General features: G+C 47.4%; 1 protein-coding gene across 1 annotated transcript; it reads right to left on the minus strand.

Moving 5' to 3' along the window:
- Nucleotides 1-2,676: 2,676 nt before the first annotated feature.
- Nucleotides 2,677-19,198, minus strand: tmem102 (transmembrane protein 102). The gene is made up of 5 exons (XM_071530713.1): nucleotides 18,979-19,198; nucleotides 6,514-6,855; nucleotides 4,134-4,327; nucleotides 3,605-3,817; nucleotides 2,677-3,276 (listed from the first exon to the last, which is right to left on the minus strand). The coding sequence occupies exons 1-5, from the start codon at nucleotides 19,178-19,180 to the stop codon at nucleotides 2,677-2,679; spliced, it is 1,551 nt and encodes a 516-aa protein (XP_071386814.1). The 5' UTR covers nucleotides 19,181-19,198.
- Between the last annotated feature and the right edge of the window lie 1,647 nt (nucleotides 19,199-20,845).

Here is a 20,845-nt window from a genome sequence, read left to right on the forward strand (position 1 = left end):
ACACAATTGACTAAGATGTGTCTATACTTCTATCTTAAGGAAAAATAAAGGCTATCCAGCAGCAGCCTATGTCTACACACCAGCAGAAGTTCATCTATTTGCACGTTGGCCCATGTTAAGCACCATCACCCTGTTACTTTGTTTGGTAGTGTATAAAATTTTCTGTAACCAATGCTAGTAGCACTATGCTTTTACAGAATAGTTTACCATCTTTTCAGACTGACATAAATATTTATGTCTTAAATTTCATAGTAAGTTGTATCTAACTCATATAAATGGAAAGGGAAAACAAAAATGAATGCTTTTGTGAAAATATAATTGATTTGTGTTTTTTGCCTTAATGTGATCACAGACTGGAGGTCATAGATTACCCACCGTTTCATTTACCACATCACTGACTGGCTGTACAGCAGGCAATCATCTAACTCAAATCAGCCAAGTGGCGATACGGCAATGTGGTTGCTAACAGTGTAAACAGAGTTGGAGTGGTAGTGGTTTCTGCGGTTCTGCACATCCGATAATAAAAAGACAAAAAGGAGGAGAGATTTCCCTCTGGGTCTAGATGGGACGGAGGGAGAGAGGAGAAAGGGAAAAGGAAAATTAAAGTCACAGGACGGGAGGAGGGTCAGTGATATGGAGAGAAAGTGAAAGACGAGAGCGGGAGAGGAGAGAGCGACAGACGGAGATGAAGAGGAAAACAGGCCGGGAGAGAGACGGCGACAGTCCCGGAGAGAGGCAGCTGTCCCGGGGCCCCGCGAGGCCCCCCCGTCTTCCCGCTGCAAATCTCTTCAAAGGGGACCAGAGGCTGGCCTGTCTCCCTCTATCCATCCACCATCCATCCCTCCCTCCATCCCTCCATTCCCCCTGTGTATAACTCACATCTGGCGAGGGAAGATAGGGCCCAGCAACTAACAGACACCCGCCGAGGGGATAATTCAATGGGCAGCGTTTGGGTGTCTGTCTGCATCCTGCTGTGTGGTTCGTCTCTCAACACACAAACGTGCGCGCACACACACACACACACACACACACACACACACACACAAAGCTCATTAAAAAAGACCAACCAAGCAGAGGAGACAGGGGACAATTATCAGAACCAGTCAAGTCAGAACCTGGCGCCCGGAAATCGAATCGGAAACACACAAATAACAATGTGGGAGAGTTTCAACTAAAAAAATAATAGCCAGTCGTTCTACACACTAGTCCCTCCACTGGACTTTTTGACAGTAAAGTACCTCGGCATCGTCGCGACGAGCAGATACAGTAGCTAAATTACAATACAATCGGCCAGCAAATAGCCCGAACCCTACTACAATTCTGTACCTGTCTTTCAATCCAGACATTGACATTGTATATAACACATCGTCACTATTGATTTACATCCTCATATCTCCAAAACCATTCAAGGATTAAGGAAAATCTCTTTTCTTCGGTCTGTTTGTTGATTTTTATAATATACACAGGGTTTTGAATGAGTTTCAAGGGCCCTGATATCAAGAGATTTACTTAAACGACAAAAAACTTTCACAAATCTTACAGTATCATCGTATAGTATAAGTATACCATTGTAGTATACTGGCATACCAATCAGCTTAATTACGTTAACATCCACATCCCCTTGCAATCTTAACCCGCTTCAAGCTTGAGAAGGAAAAAAGGCAAATCAATACGCTGATCGCGACTCAGTGAGATCATCAAGTTGGTTCAAGATCAGAACTTTGGGGACACGCGAGGCTGAGTCAGCAGACTGAAGAGTTGTGGAGGCTCTTTGGTACATTCCGTCGCGCGACGAAATGCTGCGAATCGAGGACAGATCGTGGATAAGTGCCGTCGAACCACGGGGAGAGAGACTTTTCTAAGGAGTCGTTTACATAGAAAAAACGATGAGCGACGTTATAAATACCTGAGAAAGACAAAGAAAGGGAGCGAGACGCGAGGGAGGGAGGCGGGGTCAAGAAAGAGGACTAAGACGCGGTTGAAAGAGAGAAGAAAGAAACTCTTTGTTCATAGACTAGGCAGTTCTCCTCGCAACATTACATTCAGTTACATCAGCCGTACCTTGATTTTCCTTTCGAATTCGGCAATCGCCCGCTCTGATCAGGGCCAAAAAATAAAAGAGGAGAAATTCAGCAATTAAGGAGTTTTTCCCCCCCTCTTTCTTTAGAAGTGTAAGTAATATATGAAAACCCTTAGGGGCGCACATACACACATACACACACGCTCCCTCTGTGTCGTTCTCCGTGGAGCTCATTTCTCACGAATAAAGCCGGCCCTCGTCTTTGTAGCACCAGCTGAGAAGTCTCGTTAAGGCCGGCTCGTTAGGAGCGGGCCGTCGCCGTGGCAACAGCTCGGAGACGTCTCTTCTGTTCTGTAACCTCCGCCAAGTCGGACGTCATTTCTCTCCTGTCAGTAGTAGGACATATGTGTGTTTTTTTTTGTTTTTTTTTGGTTTGAAGAGTCTGTCAAGCAGCAAGGCTCTGATGTGTTAGCGTTGTTAGCGTTTAGCCTCGGGGTGGAAAACAGGAAGAGTGTGTTCGGTTCGAGGCCTGCAGTGTAGCCTCCTTCCCTCCGACTTCGCGTCTCAAACCGTGTGCATTTTCAGAGCGTGTGTTTGTAAGACCAGGACACGCGCGCGCACGCTTCCCCCCCCCCCGCCGCGCCCCCCCTCTCCGGTCAGTAGAACTTGTCATCGATGCGGAAGTGCGGCCTGGTGACGTCGTCGGGGTTGAGGAAGACGGAGATGGACTTCCCCGGGTTCTCGGTGACCAGCTGCTGCAGCCGCTGCGCCAGCTTGTCCTCCGACGGCGAGATGATGCCGTTGGCCGGGTGGTGCCCGGGCGAGCCGTGGCCGTTGGTGCCGGCTGCCGCCTCCTTCTTCAGCTGGCCCGCCTGCTGGGCCTGGTCCAGCGCCGCCCGCAGGTGCTCGCTGGGGTCCGAGCGCACGTGGGCCAGCTTGCGGGCGACGAGCAGCGCCTGGCCGTCCGACAGGTGCTCCAGCATGTTGCACTGGGGCAGGAAGTAGTTGGGGCAGTTTTTGCCCAGGATGCAGTGGGCCAGGTCGTCCAGGAGGCCCAGGAGGAGGCGGGCGGGGGTGTCCGGGTCGGGGCAGGACAGGTAGGCGGAGGGCAGCCGGTCGCAGGCCCAGAAGAGCAGGGTGCGGAGGTGGTAGGGGCTGAGGCCGGTGCGTGGGCGGGCCAGGATGCGGGACAGCACGGCCTTGGCTGCCTGGAAGGCCTGGGCCATGGGGAAGGGGATGCACTTCTTCAACTGAACCTGGTGGTAAGAGAGGGAGAAAGAGGACAACTCTCAGTACTGAATTAGGGAGGAACAAGAGGGAAGATACAGGGTGGGAATGATGAGAGACGGAGGAAGAGAGGGAGGAATGTACAGTAGGAGAGAAGGGATAAAGGAAAGAGGGAGTAAAGAGAGCAACAAAGAAAGAGAACTTGATGAAAACCATAACATTTGCGCTGATGCTTTAACCCTGATCTAAGGTGGCCACATGTTGCAGCGACTCTCAAGTCTTCAGCTCATCTGACCTAATCAGTTGGGGGGAAAAAAACGAAAGACACAAGGAATGCTGGAGGAACGATCCGCTTACCTCGCTGCGGGAGAAGGCCAGCCTCCACTCCCTGTCGGGCCGGCCGCCCAGCGGGGAGCAGCAGGGCAGCAGGTAGAAGCCGGAGATGGCCTCCTCCTCTGTGATCTTGCCGTCCCAGAAGTGGTTGGCGGTCAGCCAGCCCTGGGCCACAGCGGGCCAGCCCCTAAAGGACACCACAGGCAGCAGGTCGTACAGCACCCGGCTGGAGCCGGCCTGCGGGGAGGACGGCGGCGGACTATTAGGATCTCATCGACTCGGTCCCCAAATTTCTATTCCCCTTAACAACGCTGTCGCAGAGTGATTTTCTCAACAATCATTTTAACATTTATGAAAAAAATCCAAGACACATTTACAGGCTGCAATTTTCTGCGATATTGATTTTGCACCACAAAAATGTCCTCTTTAAACGAGCAATTTTAGAGCAGAATGCGAAAGTTAAGCAGCTTGCCGTCCCTTATCGATTCCGACATAATGAGTCCGACTGCCTTCGTTTTATCACCGTTTCAGTGTCGGAGCGCCTAGTCTGTACCTGGAGGATGATGGTGGTGAGGGGCCCGTTCCTCTCCAGCCGGTCCGGGATGGGGATGCCTCTCTGGGGGCTGCGCCTCAGCTCCTCCACAGCCTCGCTCACCACGCCCCAGAACCAGTCTGTCACCAGGGCCGGAGAGAAGTAGCAGCCGTCCAGAGACTGAGGAGAACCCAGGGAGGAGATGGAGCCTTTACCTGGGGAGGGAATGGAGAGAGGAGGAGGAATGAATGCTATGGGTCTTTCCATCAGAGGACTGCTTACACGAGAAAAAGATCTCTTTTATTTCCCTCAAATTACTGCTCGGAGACCAGATGCAAACCATAATCTACACATCCACTTTTATGTGCAAGCTGGCTGGCCAAACAAGCATTATTTTTGCTACTACCAACAACTTTCTTTCACAAGAACAATTGCTCAATTGTCTGTGACACTAGAATCTAGATTTAGAGGAAAAGTTCATCCCCAAAATGTAAATGATCTACTCACACCCATATCAGTCAAAACTCCATTAAAGTTCCTAGGACCACCAATCACATAGCGAGTTAGGCCCTGTCGTCCCATCTCAGGTTGGGGCATTTTATGCTTTTTTGGAGCTGTGAAAAATGGCCCCATTAACTTCAATCGTTTGGGTGAAGGCTGAGACTAACTCGCTGTGAGTTTGGTGGTCCTACAAACTTCAATGGAGTCATGTCTACTGACATGAGGGTGAGTAGATAATGACTTAATTTTCATTTTGGGGTGAACCATTCCTTTAAATAGCTACCTACTTACTAAAGGCTGCCATACAAGAGATCAATCACATCAAGTTGCAACATTTTCATTTACGAAGGGATTTTATTGATTTTATTCTTCGCATGCGTCTCCTCCATGTTGCATTTGCACTGAGGTCAAAAATCCCCTATGCTTCCGCCTCCATCAGGCTGCCTGAGCTTGTAGCCTACATGTGTTATGACAATCTGCTCTGAGTTTGTCAAAAAAACAGTAGGCAATTGCTCCGGATTAGGACTAATCGCTGCTAATCCTGGCTGGATGGTGTCTAGGGGTGACGGACCACTATCTTGCTACACTGGCTCTGTGGCCACTGTCATGGATCACTATCTTGCTGTGCAGGAGCCAGGACGACTAGGATCACAATCTTGCTACACTGGCTCTATGTGTACAGTCATGGATCACTATCTTACTACGCTGAAGCAATATCGATTACACATTAAAGCTGCGCACTACTGAGCACATTTGCACTTGTTTTCCTTTCTGTACTTGTAAAAAATATGGACATGGCAGGTTAACACTGGATTAAAATTACAGATGCTGTTGGTAATAATTACAATTCCAGGACCTACCCCAATAATACTTATCCAGTTTGAACAGAGCTTTAGATACCTGTCCTGTACCTGTATCTATGCAGTATAGAGGAAAGGAAAATGAGAGGGGTGGGGATGCCCATGCTGCAACGGATTCAAATCAGATTTGAACTCATAACATGGAGTGTACACAGTATGCAGCTATTAAGCACTTGCTGTGATGCATGTGGCATCTGTTTCTGCTGTTGACTATGCCTGCCTTCTTATGCCTGTGGGAAACGCTGTTATGATACAACTAGGAAAATACGACAGAGAATGTGTGAAACGTACTTTCAAAATTGCTGAAAATTAAAGAGATCCGTATCAATAAACGTCATTGCTTTTTTCTTATCTTGGAAGTTTCACACTCAAACTTTTCGATTGGGAAGTTACGCTCATAAATGTTTCAGCGGTTGTTTCCGGGGGAGGCGTCTCTCGTTCTGCCCAGCTGAAGAGTTACAGAAGCAAAATTGCATCACAACATCGTGCATCAAATTACCTTAACCAAGTTCAATCACCCCCCCCCCCCCAATTCCTTTCGCCCACCATCGTTACCCCGTTCCTCTTCCTCTCCTCCCCGTCTCTCTTAACGCATCTCTCCATCTTTCCGCTCCTCGTCCTTGCTTACCCATCCTCGTCTCTCAAATTCTCATCAGTCCCGTCCCGCCCCTCCTCCTCTTGCACCTGTTTTCCTCCCATCATTTCACTTTCCACTCCCTGCTGCTCTTTCTGTTCTCGCTTCATCCATTCATCCTTTCCTTCTTTCCTCTTCCTACCCATTTCTCCCTCCCTCCTCTTCCTATGTCCTTGCACTGATCATCCCAACCCATTACTCTTGCATCCATCCTCATCTATGCCTTTACCTCCCACTCCTTACCCCCCTCCTTATCCAAAGTTTCCTCCTTGTCTTTCCCTTCAACCCTTTTGTCTCTACCACTCTTTCCTCCTCTTCCTTACTACCTATCTCTCCCTCCTCCTCAACCTCGCCCTCCTCCTCACTATACTGTCCTCCTATCCCTCATCCTCCTCCTCCTCCTTACCCATCTCTCCCTCCTCCTCCCCGTCCTCCTCCTCGGGCGGCAGCCCGTTCTCCTCCTGACAGCAGACACTCCAGCGGGACAGGGTACTGGAGTCGCAGAGGCGCAGGCTGAGCCACGAGTGGCAGGGCGGCGAGTGCCTCATGTCCAGCGTGACCGGCTGGTTGCGGTCGTGCAGCTTCAGCGCGGGCACCAGCAGCGTGAAGTCCAGGTCGAAGTCGGCCCCCCTGGCGTAGTCACCCAGGTCCTCGGGGTTGAGGTCCAGCACGCCCTCCCGGGCGCCGCCCGACAGCAGCAGGTACTCGTTGGCCACCGGGAGGCGCTGGTCCACCTTCTGGACTAAGCCTGGAGCAGTGGGGGGGAGAGAGACGAGGCAATCGGTCACACACACTCAGCAAAATTCATATTCAAAGGCACTGGTATGTGCAGAAACGAGAGCAGAACCGCTGCTAGGAGCAATGAGCGTTAAGTTTTGGAGTAGTGTTCCCTCTCTCTCTCTCTCACACACACACACATTAAAATGCATTTCATATTCACATGCACGGAGAGGCTCATCCACACACCCTGGCGTACGCACACCGGCTACAGAGACAGAAGGCAGCAGCTCCGCGAGCAATGAGCATATAAAATTTTCCAGAAGCGCGGCTTAAGTTTGTTTTGAAAGGTACTGCATATATTTATGAGCCGGAGCTGCGGTAATATTGACAGAGGAGAGCGTGTGTGTGAAATTAACTGCTCCCTCAGTGACCGGCAGTTTACCCAAGTCAAGACTGTCCACATATAGTAGCCAAACAGAGGGGCACCGCATCACGACTGGCAGAGAGGGAGAGCCCCGTTCACACAAGGAAATAGGGAAATATAGATTGAAAACGGACGAGAGAGTAAAAGGAAACGTCAAAGTCAAACTTTCAATGCCAGTAATGTCCTATCGATCCCGTTCCTGTCCCATTTTAGGCCCGGCTGCACCGTCATTTCCCAGAGTGCTAAAAAGCAAAACCCTCAAACTCTCCTCTCCTAAACAGTTTATATGAGAAAACCCAGAGCCACCAAATCCCTTTATGGCTACTTAGCTGTGTTGTAAACTTCCCAGGCTCTGGGCCCATGGGAGCCGCAGTATTGGAGTCAAGTAGATTATGTTTTGCCAGCTTAAGAGAGCGACTGAGAAAGGCTTGATACTGTGGCAGAGGCCTGGCCCGGTCTAGAGCTGTAGGTAGGTTGGAGGTAAAACGTGGGCTTATTTGGCGACCGGGACCCCCTTCGTGCCCTCTGGTGGGGGAGAAAGAGCATGTGTGTGTGTTTATCCCTCCAGGGGAGTAAGTGGCTGCAGACAGCTGAAGCGGGGAGCATCAGACCAAGCCAGCAGGCCATGGCTGGGGGCGCAAAGCTCCTAACGCGATTCCCCTCATCCAATTACAAGGGGCACACAACCCTAGTGGCCGAACACCCCGTGCTGTTTTCATGTAGAGGCGTGTGTGTGTGTGTTTGTGTGCAGAAGTGTGTGTGTGTGCACATGTGACAAACAGAGCGAGGGAGAGAGAGAGAGCGAGAGAGAGAGAGAGAGAGAGAGAGTGATAGCAGTTGTAGCAGTTGGACACAAGGCAAGATTAAAGGAAAGAGCCAATGATGCTTACAACTTATCCACACCTCAATATGAAGAGGAGCAGAAAAAAAAAAAAAAAATCAAACAATGATCAAATTAATTGCAGCATTTTACCAGTGAGGAACACACACATCCACATTCCTGAGAATATCACGCAATCGTTTGCTATGTCATAACAGAAAGTTAGAGCGCAGTTTGAGGGAATAAAATAAAAAAAACTAGGTGAGAAGGGAGAAAAAAAAAAATCTAGAGACCAAAAATGAGCAAGAGAGTCTGAGTAAAGCGGGAGTCAAAGTCAAACTTGCTGAAGAGAATCTCTCTGGCGCTTTCTCTTTGAAGCGGAACAAAATGAAAGCGTCTCATTTGACGCCGCCACTGGGGGAGCAGTCGGAGAGAGAAGGGGAGAAGATGAAGAGGAAAAGTATGCAACGGCGTGCTTTGAACCTGCTCGTTCCTCAGCAGAGGAATCAGCCCATCCTCCCTTGTTCGGGCTCCAGTCTTGGGCTCCCCCTTGTGCTCCTTGTGGCTCCCGTCGCACCTCATCCAGAACAGCATAGTTCCTCAGGATTTCTCCATTAGCAACTCTGTAACTGTCACTTATTAAAAAAAGAATCTGTTTGGCAAGCTCTCCGAGGCGACTGCAGGAACGGAAATTAAGAGAAACACTGTTTTCTCTGTTTCTGCTGTCTTTCGCTAATGAGAAAATGTGGGAAATCTAATTTTTAAGTTATCTAATGGGAACACCACATGCATCTCCAGTGAAGACAGGATGCCTCCAAATATACATTGAGACAAGTATTGACTTGCCTCACATATTCAATATTGTTGCTATGTGAGGTTACAAATTGAAACGGCCTCCAGGGCTCCGTCCTCCAACTCTCACCCCAACACACACACACACACACTTATCTCACATCTCCTCTACTTGAGGTCTGCGTTTGTGCGCGCGCATGCGACTTGTGAAACAAATTATGACCAATCGATTATCAGAAATTGAAATCTGTGAAGTTGGGGAGAGGAGAGGAGGAGGAGGGAAGCGCTGAATGGGTAGATCAAAGAGAGAGAGAGAGAGAGAGAGAGAGTGAGTGTCACAGGGAAGAGCGGATCAGAAGTCGGCCAAAGGGCAAAGAGTTTAAAGCTGTGACTTCTCTGATTTGTTTGGCTTTATCTGCCGCTGATAAATTGGGTCAAATAGGCGAGGAGGAGGAAAAGAGTGATGAAAAAGAGAATAAAGAGTGTCTTATCTCTCCAACAGGGGCTTCAGAGAGAGAGAGAGGGGGGGAGAGAGAGAGAGAGAGAGAGCTGAGGAAAAAACTGTGTGTCAATTAGCAAGGCTTCTCCAATCTCCACACTGGCTGCAGGAGTTTGAGGATGTTCCAAAGAACGCAATCTATTTTTTAATGCAAACTCTCAAATCAACAGCCGCACACTGCTTTACTGGGCATCTGCCAGCACGCGCACACACACACACACACATATGCCTGTACACACACCCATACTGAGAATAGAGCTGGAATGGAGACAGACTAGGCTGGTTTCACAGACACGGATTAAGCCTAATCCTGTAAGAAATGTCTTTGAATGTAGATTTCCATTAGAAGGAACTTTTTAGTGCAACTATTTTTGCTCTCAGACTAGACCCGGTTTCATGTGTGTGAAACTGGCCCATGAGATGGCTATTGGTAACTCCATCGGCCTCAGAGAGTGGTCACAGTAAAGGCTTTCCCACACTATGGCCTGAATCTGATCCAGTGTTTCCACTAAAAAAGATGTGGGGGTAATGTTCTCTTTCTCTACTTCTCTTATTTGGAGATTTAGATCATGACATATGGGCAATTGTGCTGTAATTTTAATTGTAATATATGTTAGCAGGAGGGCTGAGCAATAAGCCCAGATGCTGAATCAGTGCAGCTAAAAGAATCCAGGATGTGTTGACCCCGACTGATCCACACTCGGATGTGTTGAAAAGTGACTCATGCATTACAGATGGTTTGCTCATAAAGTGTGATTTTCCAAAAACAGCTTGATGTGTCAAGACAAGAAAAGAAAGCGCTCTTGGGAGTCACATGAAACCGAACATCAAAAGTGTTGCCAGGAAGGTTCTTTGTTCTATTTAAGATTTAATTCTTTTTGCGACAGACTGATGCATTTTGGAGACATCCCATCACATGCTGATGTCAAATATCAATCAATATGTTGTTTTAAAGATGCTACATGTAGCATTTTAACATCAATAAATCATCACTACATTAATTTTGAGACACAAGTATCATTTCCTTAAACAAACGAGAACATCCCCAAGAAGATTTGCAGCCTCTACCTCTATACTTAATTTTACACTGTAAGCCACTGGGAGGAATTTCACGGGAATCTGCTGGACTGCTTACAAAACTGGAACCGTTTTACTTTGAACATATAATTCCACTATTCTAACTACTTTAACTCCTCGTCAGAATGCATCTTCACTGTTATCGAGGGCTGTTATCAGCTCTTATCCTTGCTCTTACAGGTAGGGAGAGGGGGGACAACATCCTCTTTGTAAAGAAACCAAAGGGGTTTATGAGAAATGTGGTCCTAATTTTTGAGAAACACAAAATGCTATATGTAGCACCTTTAATTAAATTGCTTCTTCTGATGGACTTTTATAGACTTGGTTTTATGTAATTGATTTTACCATTTATACCCTTACAGTACTTGTTTGGGGGAACAACTTGTGGCTCTTATTGAAGACCTATTTGAAGCGTGGCACTCTTTCACTTAAAGTTTGCTTAAAATATATTGGATTTCTAAAACATGCTAAGCTCTCAGTGTCTGGAAGGTATGACAGCATGACCTTTCCACTGAAAATAACAAGAAAAAGAAACTGCCTCTGGAAAGAGAAATTCCCTGTGAGCATACGGCCAGTCCTCATCAGAATCGTGATCAGAATTTGAGCATCAAACCTTAAAGGATAAGGCTGGTGTTTTTTAATGCATTGCTTACCGTCAACAAATCCTATGAAAATAACAAAATCAACAATGCGTTTGCTCTACTCCTGTTACTTTCTGACTTCCCACGTACCGTTTTAGCCGTCAACCCGGAAGTCACTGGCTCCAATTGTAGGATAAAAACCTTGAAATACAGCTCACAAAGACATAGTTTCAATTTTAAAAATCGCTAACTGTTACCACGAAAAGTCAGGCTGTTGTAGTTATTACCAAATCAAATTAAAATGGGAACAAATTCTACATTACGCCGGGGACTATTTTCGGTGCTACGGAACTACTTTCCTGAGATCGCAAACGTCTTTACAGCCGGCTTATTAAGTTGTTTGAGGAAAAAGTCAGCTGGCCTGGTGCATCACGATGATGAAATATGTTGCCCAGAGCAACGGCATGGCTCTTTGACGTGTTTTTAATCGTTTTTTTAATACAATGGAGTTCTATGGCTGCTGGGACATGGCTGCATTGGGCACAGGTTACATGGATGAGACTTGTTGGCAAAACAAAATCATTGCTGATTTTGTTATTTTCATAAGATTTAGCCTATTGACGGTAAGCAATGCATTAAAAAACACCAGCCTTATCCTTTAACAAAGTTCACAGAGGTTATTCTTATGATTGTGGGCAGACGTGATTTGTGATATTAAGTATGTCAAAGATAGAAAGAAGACCACTAATACTTTCCTTAATAGGATTCAGTGGAGTTTTACGTGTGTGGACACATTTTCTGGTTCATACCTGTTAGCACTAAACACAGCAAAATACAGCTAATTTGGAATGGAAAAGCTCACAGCAACGTGATTCATGCACACGTGCACGCACACACACACAAACACACACAGTGCACGCAGCCATGCGCGCTTTTAGAGATGAAGCCACAATGTGACACAGTGGACAAACCCCCTGAAGCAGAGCAGCAGCAGCATGGGAGAGAAGTCCCATTTCATCACACCCAGAGTAGGGTGAGAATATTCAGCCACACGCCTCTAGTTTGATAGAGTCCAAAAATAGCGCCGTAAATCTCTGGAAAATGGGATTCCTCCAAATAAGGTGAAGACTTGTATGCACTGTGCTGCCTGAGAAGGCTGCTGGGAGAGAGGGTCTGAAAAGGTGACGCTGTTCTATAAGCTAGGCCGCATTATAAGGGGGATGTAGGGCAAGCTAGTAATCGCATCCTTATGTACTTATTTTTAACCTTTATTTATCCAGGGAAAGTCAGCTTGAACACAGTCTTTTTTTCAGTAATGCCGTGCCTCACATTCACACAGTTCCACACAATCACACCTGAGAGCTGCGTGGTACAGCCGCAGCCAAGCGCCTGGTTCCCGCTTTCTGTGTGGCTGAACGCGAACGCGCTCCGTACCAACGCAGCAGCGCGTCCATGAACCTTGGCATTCATGCTTCTTGCGTTTCTCATGACGATCGCACGGTTGAAAACTCCATTACTTGAGCGCCGCTGTCGGAAAATTCAGCTCTCCGCATCCCCCAACAAGAAAAAAACCCCACTGGAAACAGACAGTGGTTCCAGTTCCGGTTCCTCTTGGTGCAGCCGATCCGCGATGACGGAACTGCGACACGGGCCGCAATGCTTCAAATTTCAGGAGTGCGCGAAATCGGACACAACTCCCACATGCAACGAACGCACCCAGTTGTTTTGGCCACAACTGCGTCATTTTGGATGGGTACACTCTGCTGCGTCAATTTCCGAAGCATGAAATACCTTTACCAGCTCCACTGGAACAGTTGGGGGTTAAGTGCCTTGCTCCAGGGAACCTAAGGACACTTCAGTAGGGAGGGGCTGGTGGCTGTGTGTTGGAATCTGGTTCTCAAACTTTGTCGCAAGTCCTCTCTCTACCTGTCTCCCATCTTTCCCATCTTTCTCGCTCTCAGCAGGAAACCTATCTAATACGACAGAGAGCGCCATAAAAATAATCTTAAAAACAGCCTCATCCTGAAAGGAGCGATTCGATCCATTACAAACGAGTCTTGACTAATACAGTCTCGACTGGATGTTATCGTCGCTTTTCAACAGGCACTTCGTGCAGCCTTCCCTCGCTCGCTAATAGCGGGATTAATCCCAGACAGCCCAGCCGCTGAAAGGTGAGCCATTCCGCTCTCTCGCCGTTTATGAATTCATATCAAGCCGGGAGATTAGCTCAAAATAGGCCTTTTAAAGAAGGTGGAATGGATATGTTCCAATTTAATCCGATTGGGTGGATGTCTCAGATCATTGGGCCAGGTGTGTGTGTGTGTGTGCATGTGTGTGTGTGTGTATGCCTGTGTGCGAATGTGTATGTGTGTTTACCACGGAAAACAGGGCTGATAGTGATGACAGACACGGTGAGTCTGAACCACCTGCAGAGAGGAGGGAGGTAGGAAGCTATTAATGCCTTCCAGCTCGACGCCTCTACTTTAATGGCTGCTATATACACTCCCATCCCATGGCCAAGCAAAAGATAAGCCCCTACCACTGGAATATGAGTGTCATTTTTACATTTTTGATTTTTATTTTTGTGCAGCGGGGTGGTCTAGTGGTTAGAGAGTCCTTCAACCGAATGACCAGGGTTCAAGCAAGAATCGTCCCTGCTGAAGTGCCCTAGACCAAGACACTGAAGTCCCACCAGCACCAGGGATGCGGTTCTGTAGCTGACCCTGACCTCTGACCTTTGTCTAGAGGAGGGGCAAGAGAAATGAGAATTGCTCTACAGAGATCAATTAAGCATCACATTATTTAGGTACCAGTAGTTTTAATGAAGCTGGCCACATTGACATTGACGTGTGTGCTTCATGAGTCATTCTGGCCTCAAAAATGGTCATGTTGACATTGTTGCTGTTTCAACAACATTTCACAGGTTTTCCGGGCCCCCAAAATGTGGCTATTGGTGGCAAACTGGACTTGTACTTCCTGTATTTTCTTCACACAGAAGTAAAGCTGTGGGTGTCAATTTTGAGCATTAGATTGCATTATGATAATAACCTTTTTCAAACTGTAGAAACATTTTTCTAATTATGGTTTAGATCATGGATAGGCAACCACGTGCCATGGAAGACCGAGAGTATGCAGTTTTTCAACACACAGTGTGTGTGTCTATGCACTGGGCACGACTACAATTCCTCACATCGCTCTACACTTAGCGTTATCAAAAGCGGCCCCCGGTGGATGTAGACAGAATAACAATGGCAGTGATGGGCCCCGGGGGGCAGGGAGTGGGTGGGCTGCCAGACCCAGGCAGGCTCCCAGATCCAAAGTGGAGGAACTGGAAGCATTAACACATCATTACTCAGCTAGAGTGGCCGTGTGGGTCCCCCAACCCCAAGCCCGCACTGTAAACTACAGCCCAACTGGGAGCATCAAAGCCGGGCCGTCCAACATGGCAGAGAGCAGGCAGGCGGCAGCAGTTGAAACGCCATCATGCCGCAAATCACTTGGCAGATAAGACCAGCAGTGCCATTGGGCCCCGGTTGGAGACAGCCAGTGGCTAGGTATCCAATCACCATCAATTTACCAGGAAGATGCCGTCCAGGAGGCCAGCGGCTAGCTCGGCTAAGTGAACCGCATTCCCGAGGGCAAAGTTGCCACTCCAATGGTTCAAATTGAGCATATTGAGGATATTTTTTTCTCTCCAAATAACATATGCATAGAACACATCAAAGTTTGTGTACCCTTGGAGAGGGGGGAAAGTTTGGGAGGAGAACTTGGCTGCTAGGTAAATATACCCAACATAAAGGTATCGTCTACTGCCCAGAGAAAACCCCAGGTAGTCTCTGCTACTCCACTCTGATTGACTTCTGGGTTTTTTTATTTATTTTTTTGCCGGGGTTACCTAACTGTGAAGGAGGATGTCTCCACTGGCACGCAGACAAAACAACCAAACACACAGATATATAAATATGCAGGCTCGCATGCATAAGCTCGCTCTCTCTCACACACACACACACATACATAAACCAGCGTTTGTTTGTTTGTCTTGTTTGGTTTTTGTTTTTCCATCTCAGCTCGGAGGTGAACTCTTGACTCGTGCCTGCCTTGACTTGGGAATGACCAACTCATCCCCCCCCCCCTCCCTCTAACCGCCTCCGCCTCTCGCTGCTGGAGCCCCGAACATGCATACAGTTTAAATGGCCGAAGTGGGAAAAACAAAAAAATACAAAGTGGGGCTGATGTAATGAGCCCGATAGGGAGAGGGGAAGCGGAGGTCACTGGCAGCCGAAGAGAAGATCTGGCGCGCTGCATGAAGAGGGAACGTGGCAGGCTGCTGGGCTGGCATGAACTTCGGAGTGTTTTTCATCCGTGTCCGCTCCTCTTTCCCCGAGTGAAACGCCCGATTCTGTAAAATCTCGGCGAGCGAAAGGTTTGTATTCCGTCTCGGCTCGGGTTGCGCTTTGACGTCTTTATCCGCGAGGCAGGGGTGGCATCCGTGACATTTTAAACTTTGTCAAACCGGCTAACAAACTATAAGAGATCTGGCAAGCTGGGTCGGCGGTACATGGAGGCCCCAGCACACACGAGTTGAGCAGATCTGCTGGTTCGCTGGCAGTCTCGGTCTATTTCTGCCTTCATCACGCTTTTTGTTTCTCAAAAGATATATACAGTAGCCCCCACCACGCTCCCCTGAAGGCAAAACCCATGGTGTTTACTCAAACGCAGGGTAAATACGAGTCTCTTCTTGGATCTGTCAGGCTGTGAAGAAACTCACTCTGTATGTGTGTGTGTGTGTGTGTGTGTGTGTGTTTAATCTCTTTCTCTCTCCTTTCCCTGACAGTGTGCAAAGCCCAGTGGGGATCCCGCTGCAGCTCAAACTTTATAAAAGCCTGGCAAGAACAGCCACAACCGCTGATGTCTTCGAGCGGAGCGTGCACACACACACACACACACACACCTATACAGCTACGATGATGCCTCCTGCAACAGTCCAGCATGCACTAACAAGGCCACTCCATCGAGGGGCCGATACTCGCTGCCTTTCATCCTCAGCGGGCCCCTTGTTAGACGCGGCGTTGCTAATGCAGCTACCACCGCGTGCTTAACTTAACATACGACACAAACCGTCTTCCTCCTCTGTTAAAAAGAAGCACTAGGTTTTTGGGGTTTTTTTCCTTTTCACACAGTCGGGTAGCTGTCGCAGCGGGCGGCGAGGAACGGGGACATGAAAATACCGGAGAAGAGGCTCTCAACCAAGTGAGAGGATGGGAATTGAGTTGGGAGGGAGGGGAGGGGAGGGAAGGGAAGGGACAAACAGGAAAGCGTCGGGCCTCGCACTGGGAGCATGAAAAATAAAACCAGAAATAAAAATGCAGAAATACACATAAAAAAAAAAGGAGTTAAAAGTTTATGATATCGCAGAGGGAGGTAAGGGAATCTTCGCCTGTGCACAGTGATACAATGAAATAAGGGGGGGAAAAATAGGCCTGGGTACAATTTGGATTCTGTGTGATTTTTCCCCCCGGGGCAGCCGGTTTGATTAAGCTATCGCGGCTGGTTGAGGAGAGGAGTGGCGGAGCAGAGGAGGAGAAGCGCAGAGATCCACGAGGGCTGGCTGTCAGCTAATCCAATATTTGACTGGATTAGTAAAAAAGCGCCTGTTATGATATTTTGGGGCAAACAATGGGCCGAGCCGAACGCAGGCCCTCTCTTTCTCTCTCTCCGTGGCTATTGTTACACGGGGATGATGTGGGGAGATGGAGAGAGGACTTAGTTCCGCGGCAGACTTTTGCATTGTGCTGCCTCTCGAGATGACAAACCACCGAGGGCCCCACCAGAGAGAGAGAGAGAGAGAGAGAGAGAGAGAGGGGAATCGAAAAAGAAGGGATGAGGAATGCAAAGGGGAGACACGGAAAGACAGGAGGCGGCTGAGAGAACGAGAGGAGGAGAAATGACCGAGCAGAGAAAGACAGTTGGGAAAAAAACAAAACAAAGGAGGACGAAAATCTATCAGGACGGGGGCCAGAGACGCTTTGTTTCCAGCGCGCCGGGACGGAGCGATGGTGACAGGAGGGAGCGTGGGATGACAGAGGACGGCAGGGAGGGGGGAGAGTGCCACCTATTGGACAAACAAACACACTTCACTTTTTCCCTCACCACTGAGAGCAGTCATAAACAATATGTCAGGGACAGCCTTCTGTCTACTGCCTCAGCAAACCCATCCCTCAGTCATGGAAGTCCTTCATGTACGTCAGTAAGGATGGATGACAGAGAGCCTAGGGCCACTTATAATCAAAATATGAACCATATATGTGTTTGTTTTCCAATGCACCGTGTAGAATCTAATTTGCATTTGACAGACTTCTAATTTGCAAGTTCACTTCCAGCTAAGATCTTCTAAATTGTGCACAATCGGTAAAATATATCTTGGGATCACAGCTTATTTGTTCATTATCCCCGTTTGGCAACCCAACTGATTCGAATGTCTGAGGTCTGCCTTAAGTAGCAGGTAAACTGAACCACCTGCAGAGATCATATCCGGTTAAAAAATTATATTGTGTCTTATATTGTGTCTTATAAATGGACAAAGTGTCTCTTAATTTGATGATAACAATATGTCTGTCTCTGTCTATGTTGTACCTGGCCCATCATTTCAATGTAGGCTAAGTCTATAGTGGGACTAGGACCCATCTGTTCCTTAGTGTTGATCATGTCTGCATGATATAGTACATATCTTCCATGTCTTAAAACAACCCATTTTAACCCATTTTAAATGTAAAAATACACCTGTCTTATCAGCCTGATTCACAAAGTGGGACAGAGAAGAGTGTCCCATCCCAACTAATTGAGACAGCATAGCTTTGCCCTTTTTGCCCAAATGAAATTCTGGTGTCGGGTATGTACACTTCTCCACAAATAGGAAGAGACAAATCTAAACTTCAGAGTGAAATCCAAACTGCCTCCCAAACAGCAGCGAGCAGAGAAAGCCGGACTCACCGACGTTAGATCTTTCCCTCTCTCGTCTCTTTGGTATCCTTCGGGTATAAAGCATCACAGACGGGCCGGGGCGGTAAACATGAGCGTGCTGTGTGCAGTTTACTGATGTGGGGTCACCTTACAAGATTACTGGAGCGTTTACATCTCGCTGCCATTTGGAGCCGCCGACTTGTGAGGCTGACAAGTGTAGCTTGAAGATACTCGGCTGCGCTTCTTATATCACCAACTGCCTGAGCTATTACTTGTTACTATCTTGCACTGCTTACAATGTCTGCACGCTGCATCCTTCAGGCTTTGCAAACCGCAACAATTTTCAGCCTTGGGAATACAGTTTCTCCAGTGCACCTTATTTATTTTATTTCATGCATTTCATTCTTTTCAGTATACTTCAACAACCTCATGATACACTAGACAAATGCACTACTGACCGGACTAATGAATTAAAGTTCCCTCTACAGCTGCAATCGTATTTGTAACCTCATTTTTATGCTTTGTATGTGAAGTTCTATTGTCCTTTTATCACGTTATGTCAGTATCTACGGTCAAATTCTGTAAACTATAAATATTTCTCTTCACCAATCCATGACCAATTTCTGCACATTCATCACTCTTGGCGACTAGAGTGAATCTGATTCTGACGCCTGCATAGTGTGTGCATAGCTGTGGTTCCCAAAGTGGGGTCCGGGGACTTCCAGGGGGTCCCCAGCAAAACGAGGAATGTAATATTTAATTTCCCAATTATTTCATTCATGAGACAATGGGCCCAATGGGAGAATATATAAGGATCACAATTTTGACTCCAGCTACTCCACCAACAGTTATATGACTCTATACTAAATTATACCTATCCACAAAAACCTTCTCAGCTGGGGTTCCTTAGAGCAAATTCTTATCAATTGGGGGTCAGCGGTCTCATGAAAATCAATCTGGGGGTCAGTGACATTCTCCTGTGTGTGTTGCAGGCCTACCTAGCATGTTGAAGATGAAGTCCTTGGCGGTGTGCACCTCCAAAGCGGTCTGGTCTCCGAACTCACCCTGCTCCAGCAGCACCAGCTCGGACACCTGGGCCGACAGCTGCTCCAGGGTGGCCCCCGACCGGAAGTCCACCTCCGACGGCTTCTTGGCAGGGGCCGGGGAGCGCGGCGCCACCGCACTGATCAGGGACTCCATTACTACAACCCTGTGGGGTGAGGAAGAGCAGTAGAGGGTTTTAGGTTTGTTAGTCTACATGTTCAAGGTCTTGTTATCATAATAATAGCCTTTTCTGTGCCTAAAGGCATCTCCCAAGGGACAAATGAGCCTGTTACAATGCTGATATTAACTCCATTGGACTAGAATCAACTGGTGGCCCATGTTTGACCTGTCTTAGGGATGTGTCTTACAGCCTATGTTTAGCCTGATTTACTGTTGTTGAGCGTACATGTTTTCAATGTTGCCTAATGCCTGCCTTGTGTTCAGTATCCTCATGTGCTTCATGTGGCTTTGGGAGACACCTGTAGAGGGACATATGACCAGGAAGCAACTAACATTACATTTTAATAGGGGAAAATGTGATGTTGACAAGGTGGGTGTGACAGGCTTGATTAATAAATAATATTTTTTGGAAAAATTAAACTTTGTGACAAGTATTTCAGAAGCAGGATGTCACTAATGGTCATAAACATTAGCTAAAGCCACCATTCTTTAACCGACAATCACCACACACGTACTTGTATGTTGCTTAGCAACCACGTTGTTTAAGTACATGTTGTGTAAGCATTATATTGCTTAGCGGAAGACCAATATTTACACTATAATACAACATTTATTGAGCATTTGTGCTCTTTATAAACTAGATACAATGGTATGTTATAAAAGTAATAAGCCAAAAATGTTAACCATGCTTACGAAATGTAAACAAAGCTCAGTCTAGTGGAATGACAACATGGCTCCTGCCCCACAAAACTAGGTCAATTAGCCAGCTCGCCAGCTACTAACTGTTAGCTGCTAAGCTATTAGCCAGGCTAATTATCCGACTTGCTGGCTGGCTGACAGTCAACGTTAGCTAATTTTACAAATGAGTTGATTCCTATAAGATAACAAGTTAGCCTGAGTCGCATTAGTCGGATCCATATCCTTGTTATCTTATTTGCAGATCACTTGGCTTGCAGTGATAAGGTCGATGTGTGCTGCCTCGCCCAGAGACAGCTAATTTCTGTTATTAGCCAATATTAGCCAGCTAGCCTTATCAAATTAGCTTGCTGGCTAACATGACAGGTGGGGACAGTGAGGATAAGTGCAGCGACACACACGTTCGCGCACACGCGCACCCCCGCACGCACACACACACACTGACACTCATGCATACACACATGCACACATGCACTCAGCTCAGGTCTCTCAGCTAGCTCGCGAGCTAGCGAATCACAGCGAAATCATTAGCTATCCGGCTACAGCGGTCAAATATTACAAACAGGCACACACCCTTTACACAATGATGCGAGGGAGTTTCTTCGCTATCTTCTAGGTTTACTGTTTTGATCCCTGTGGTGAAATCCGATTTCTTCAGCTGTCATTTCCAACAGGTCCCAGGCGCCACCTTCCCCCTGGCAACACCGTCCCAGAAATCATGGTCCTACTCAGAGGATCCTGGGATTAGTAGTATATGTGCTACGTACACCCACATTCCGAAACTACAAAGCGGATTTGTGCGAGGTCAGGGTTATGATTAAAATTATGTGCCTGTGTCCTCGCAAAGAAGATAAGGCTGAGCGAAGGTTTAGCAGCACGACAGCGAGGTTTGAGTACTGCACAGCCAATGTTTTCATGAGTGAGCAATGATCCATTACTACTGTA

The sequence above is a fragment of the Centroberyx affinis genome, unplaced genomic scaffold (genome assembly GCF_046629955.1).
Source record: "Centroberyx affinis isolate AG114_WGS23_722 - 3 ecotype Tasmania unplaced genomic scaffold, CSIRO-AGI_Caff_v1 ptg001962l_1, whole genome shotgun sequence".
Taxonomy (NCBI): Eukaryota; Metazoa; Chordata; class Actinopteri; order Beryciformes; family Berycidae; genus Centroberyx; species Centroberyx affinis.

What these genes read in the sequence shown, in the direction of transcription:
- tmem102 (XM_071530713.1), bottom strand. Translation starts at nt 19,180, where the DNA reads ATGGAGTCCCTGATCAGTGCGGTGGCGCCGCGCTCCCCGGCCCCTGCC. An exon ending in CTTCATCTTCAACATGCTAG is followed by an intron (nt 6,856 to 18,978) that starts GTAGGCCTGCAA and finishes CCACTGCTCCAG; the next exon opens with GCTTAGTCCAGAAGGTGGAC. An exon ending in TCACCACCATCATCCTCCAG is followed by an intron (nt 3,818 to 4,133) that starts GTACAGACTAGG and finishes TCCTCCCCGCAG; the next exon opens with GCCGGCTCCAGCCGGGTGCT.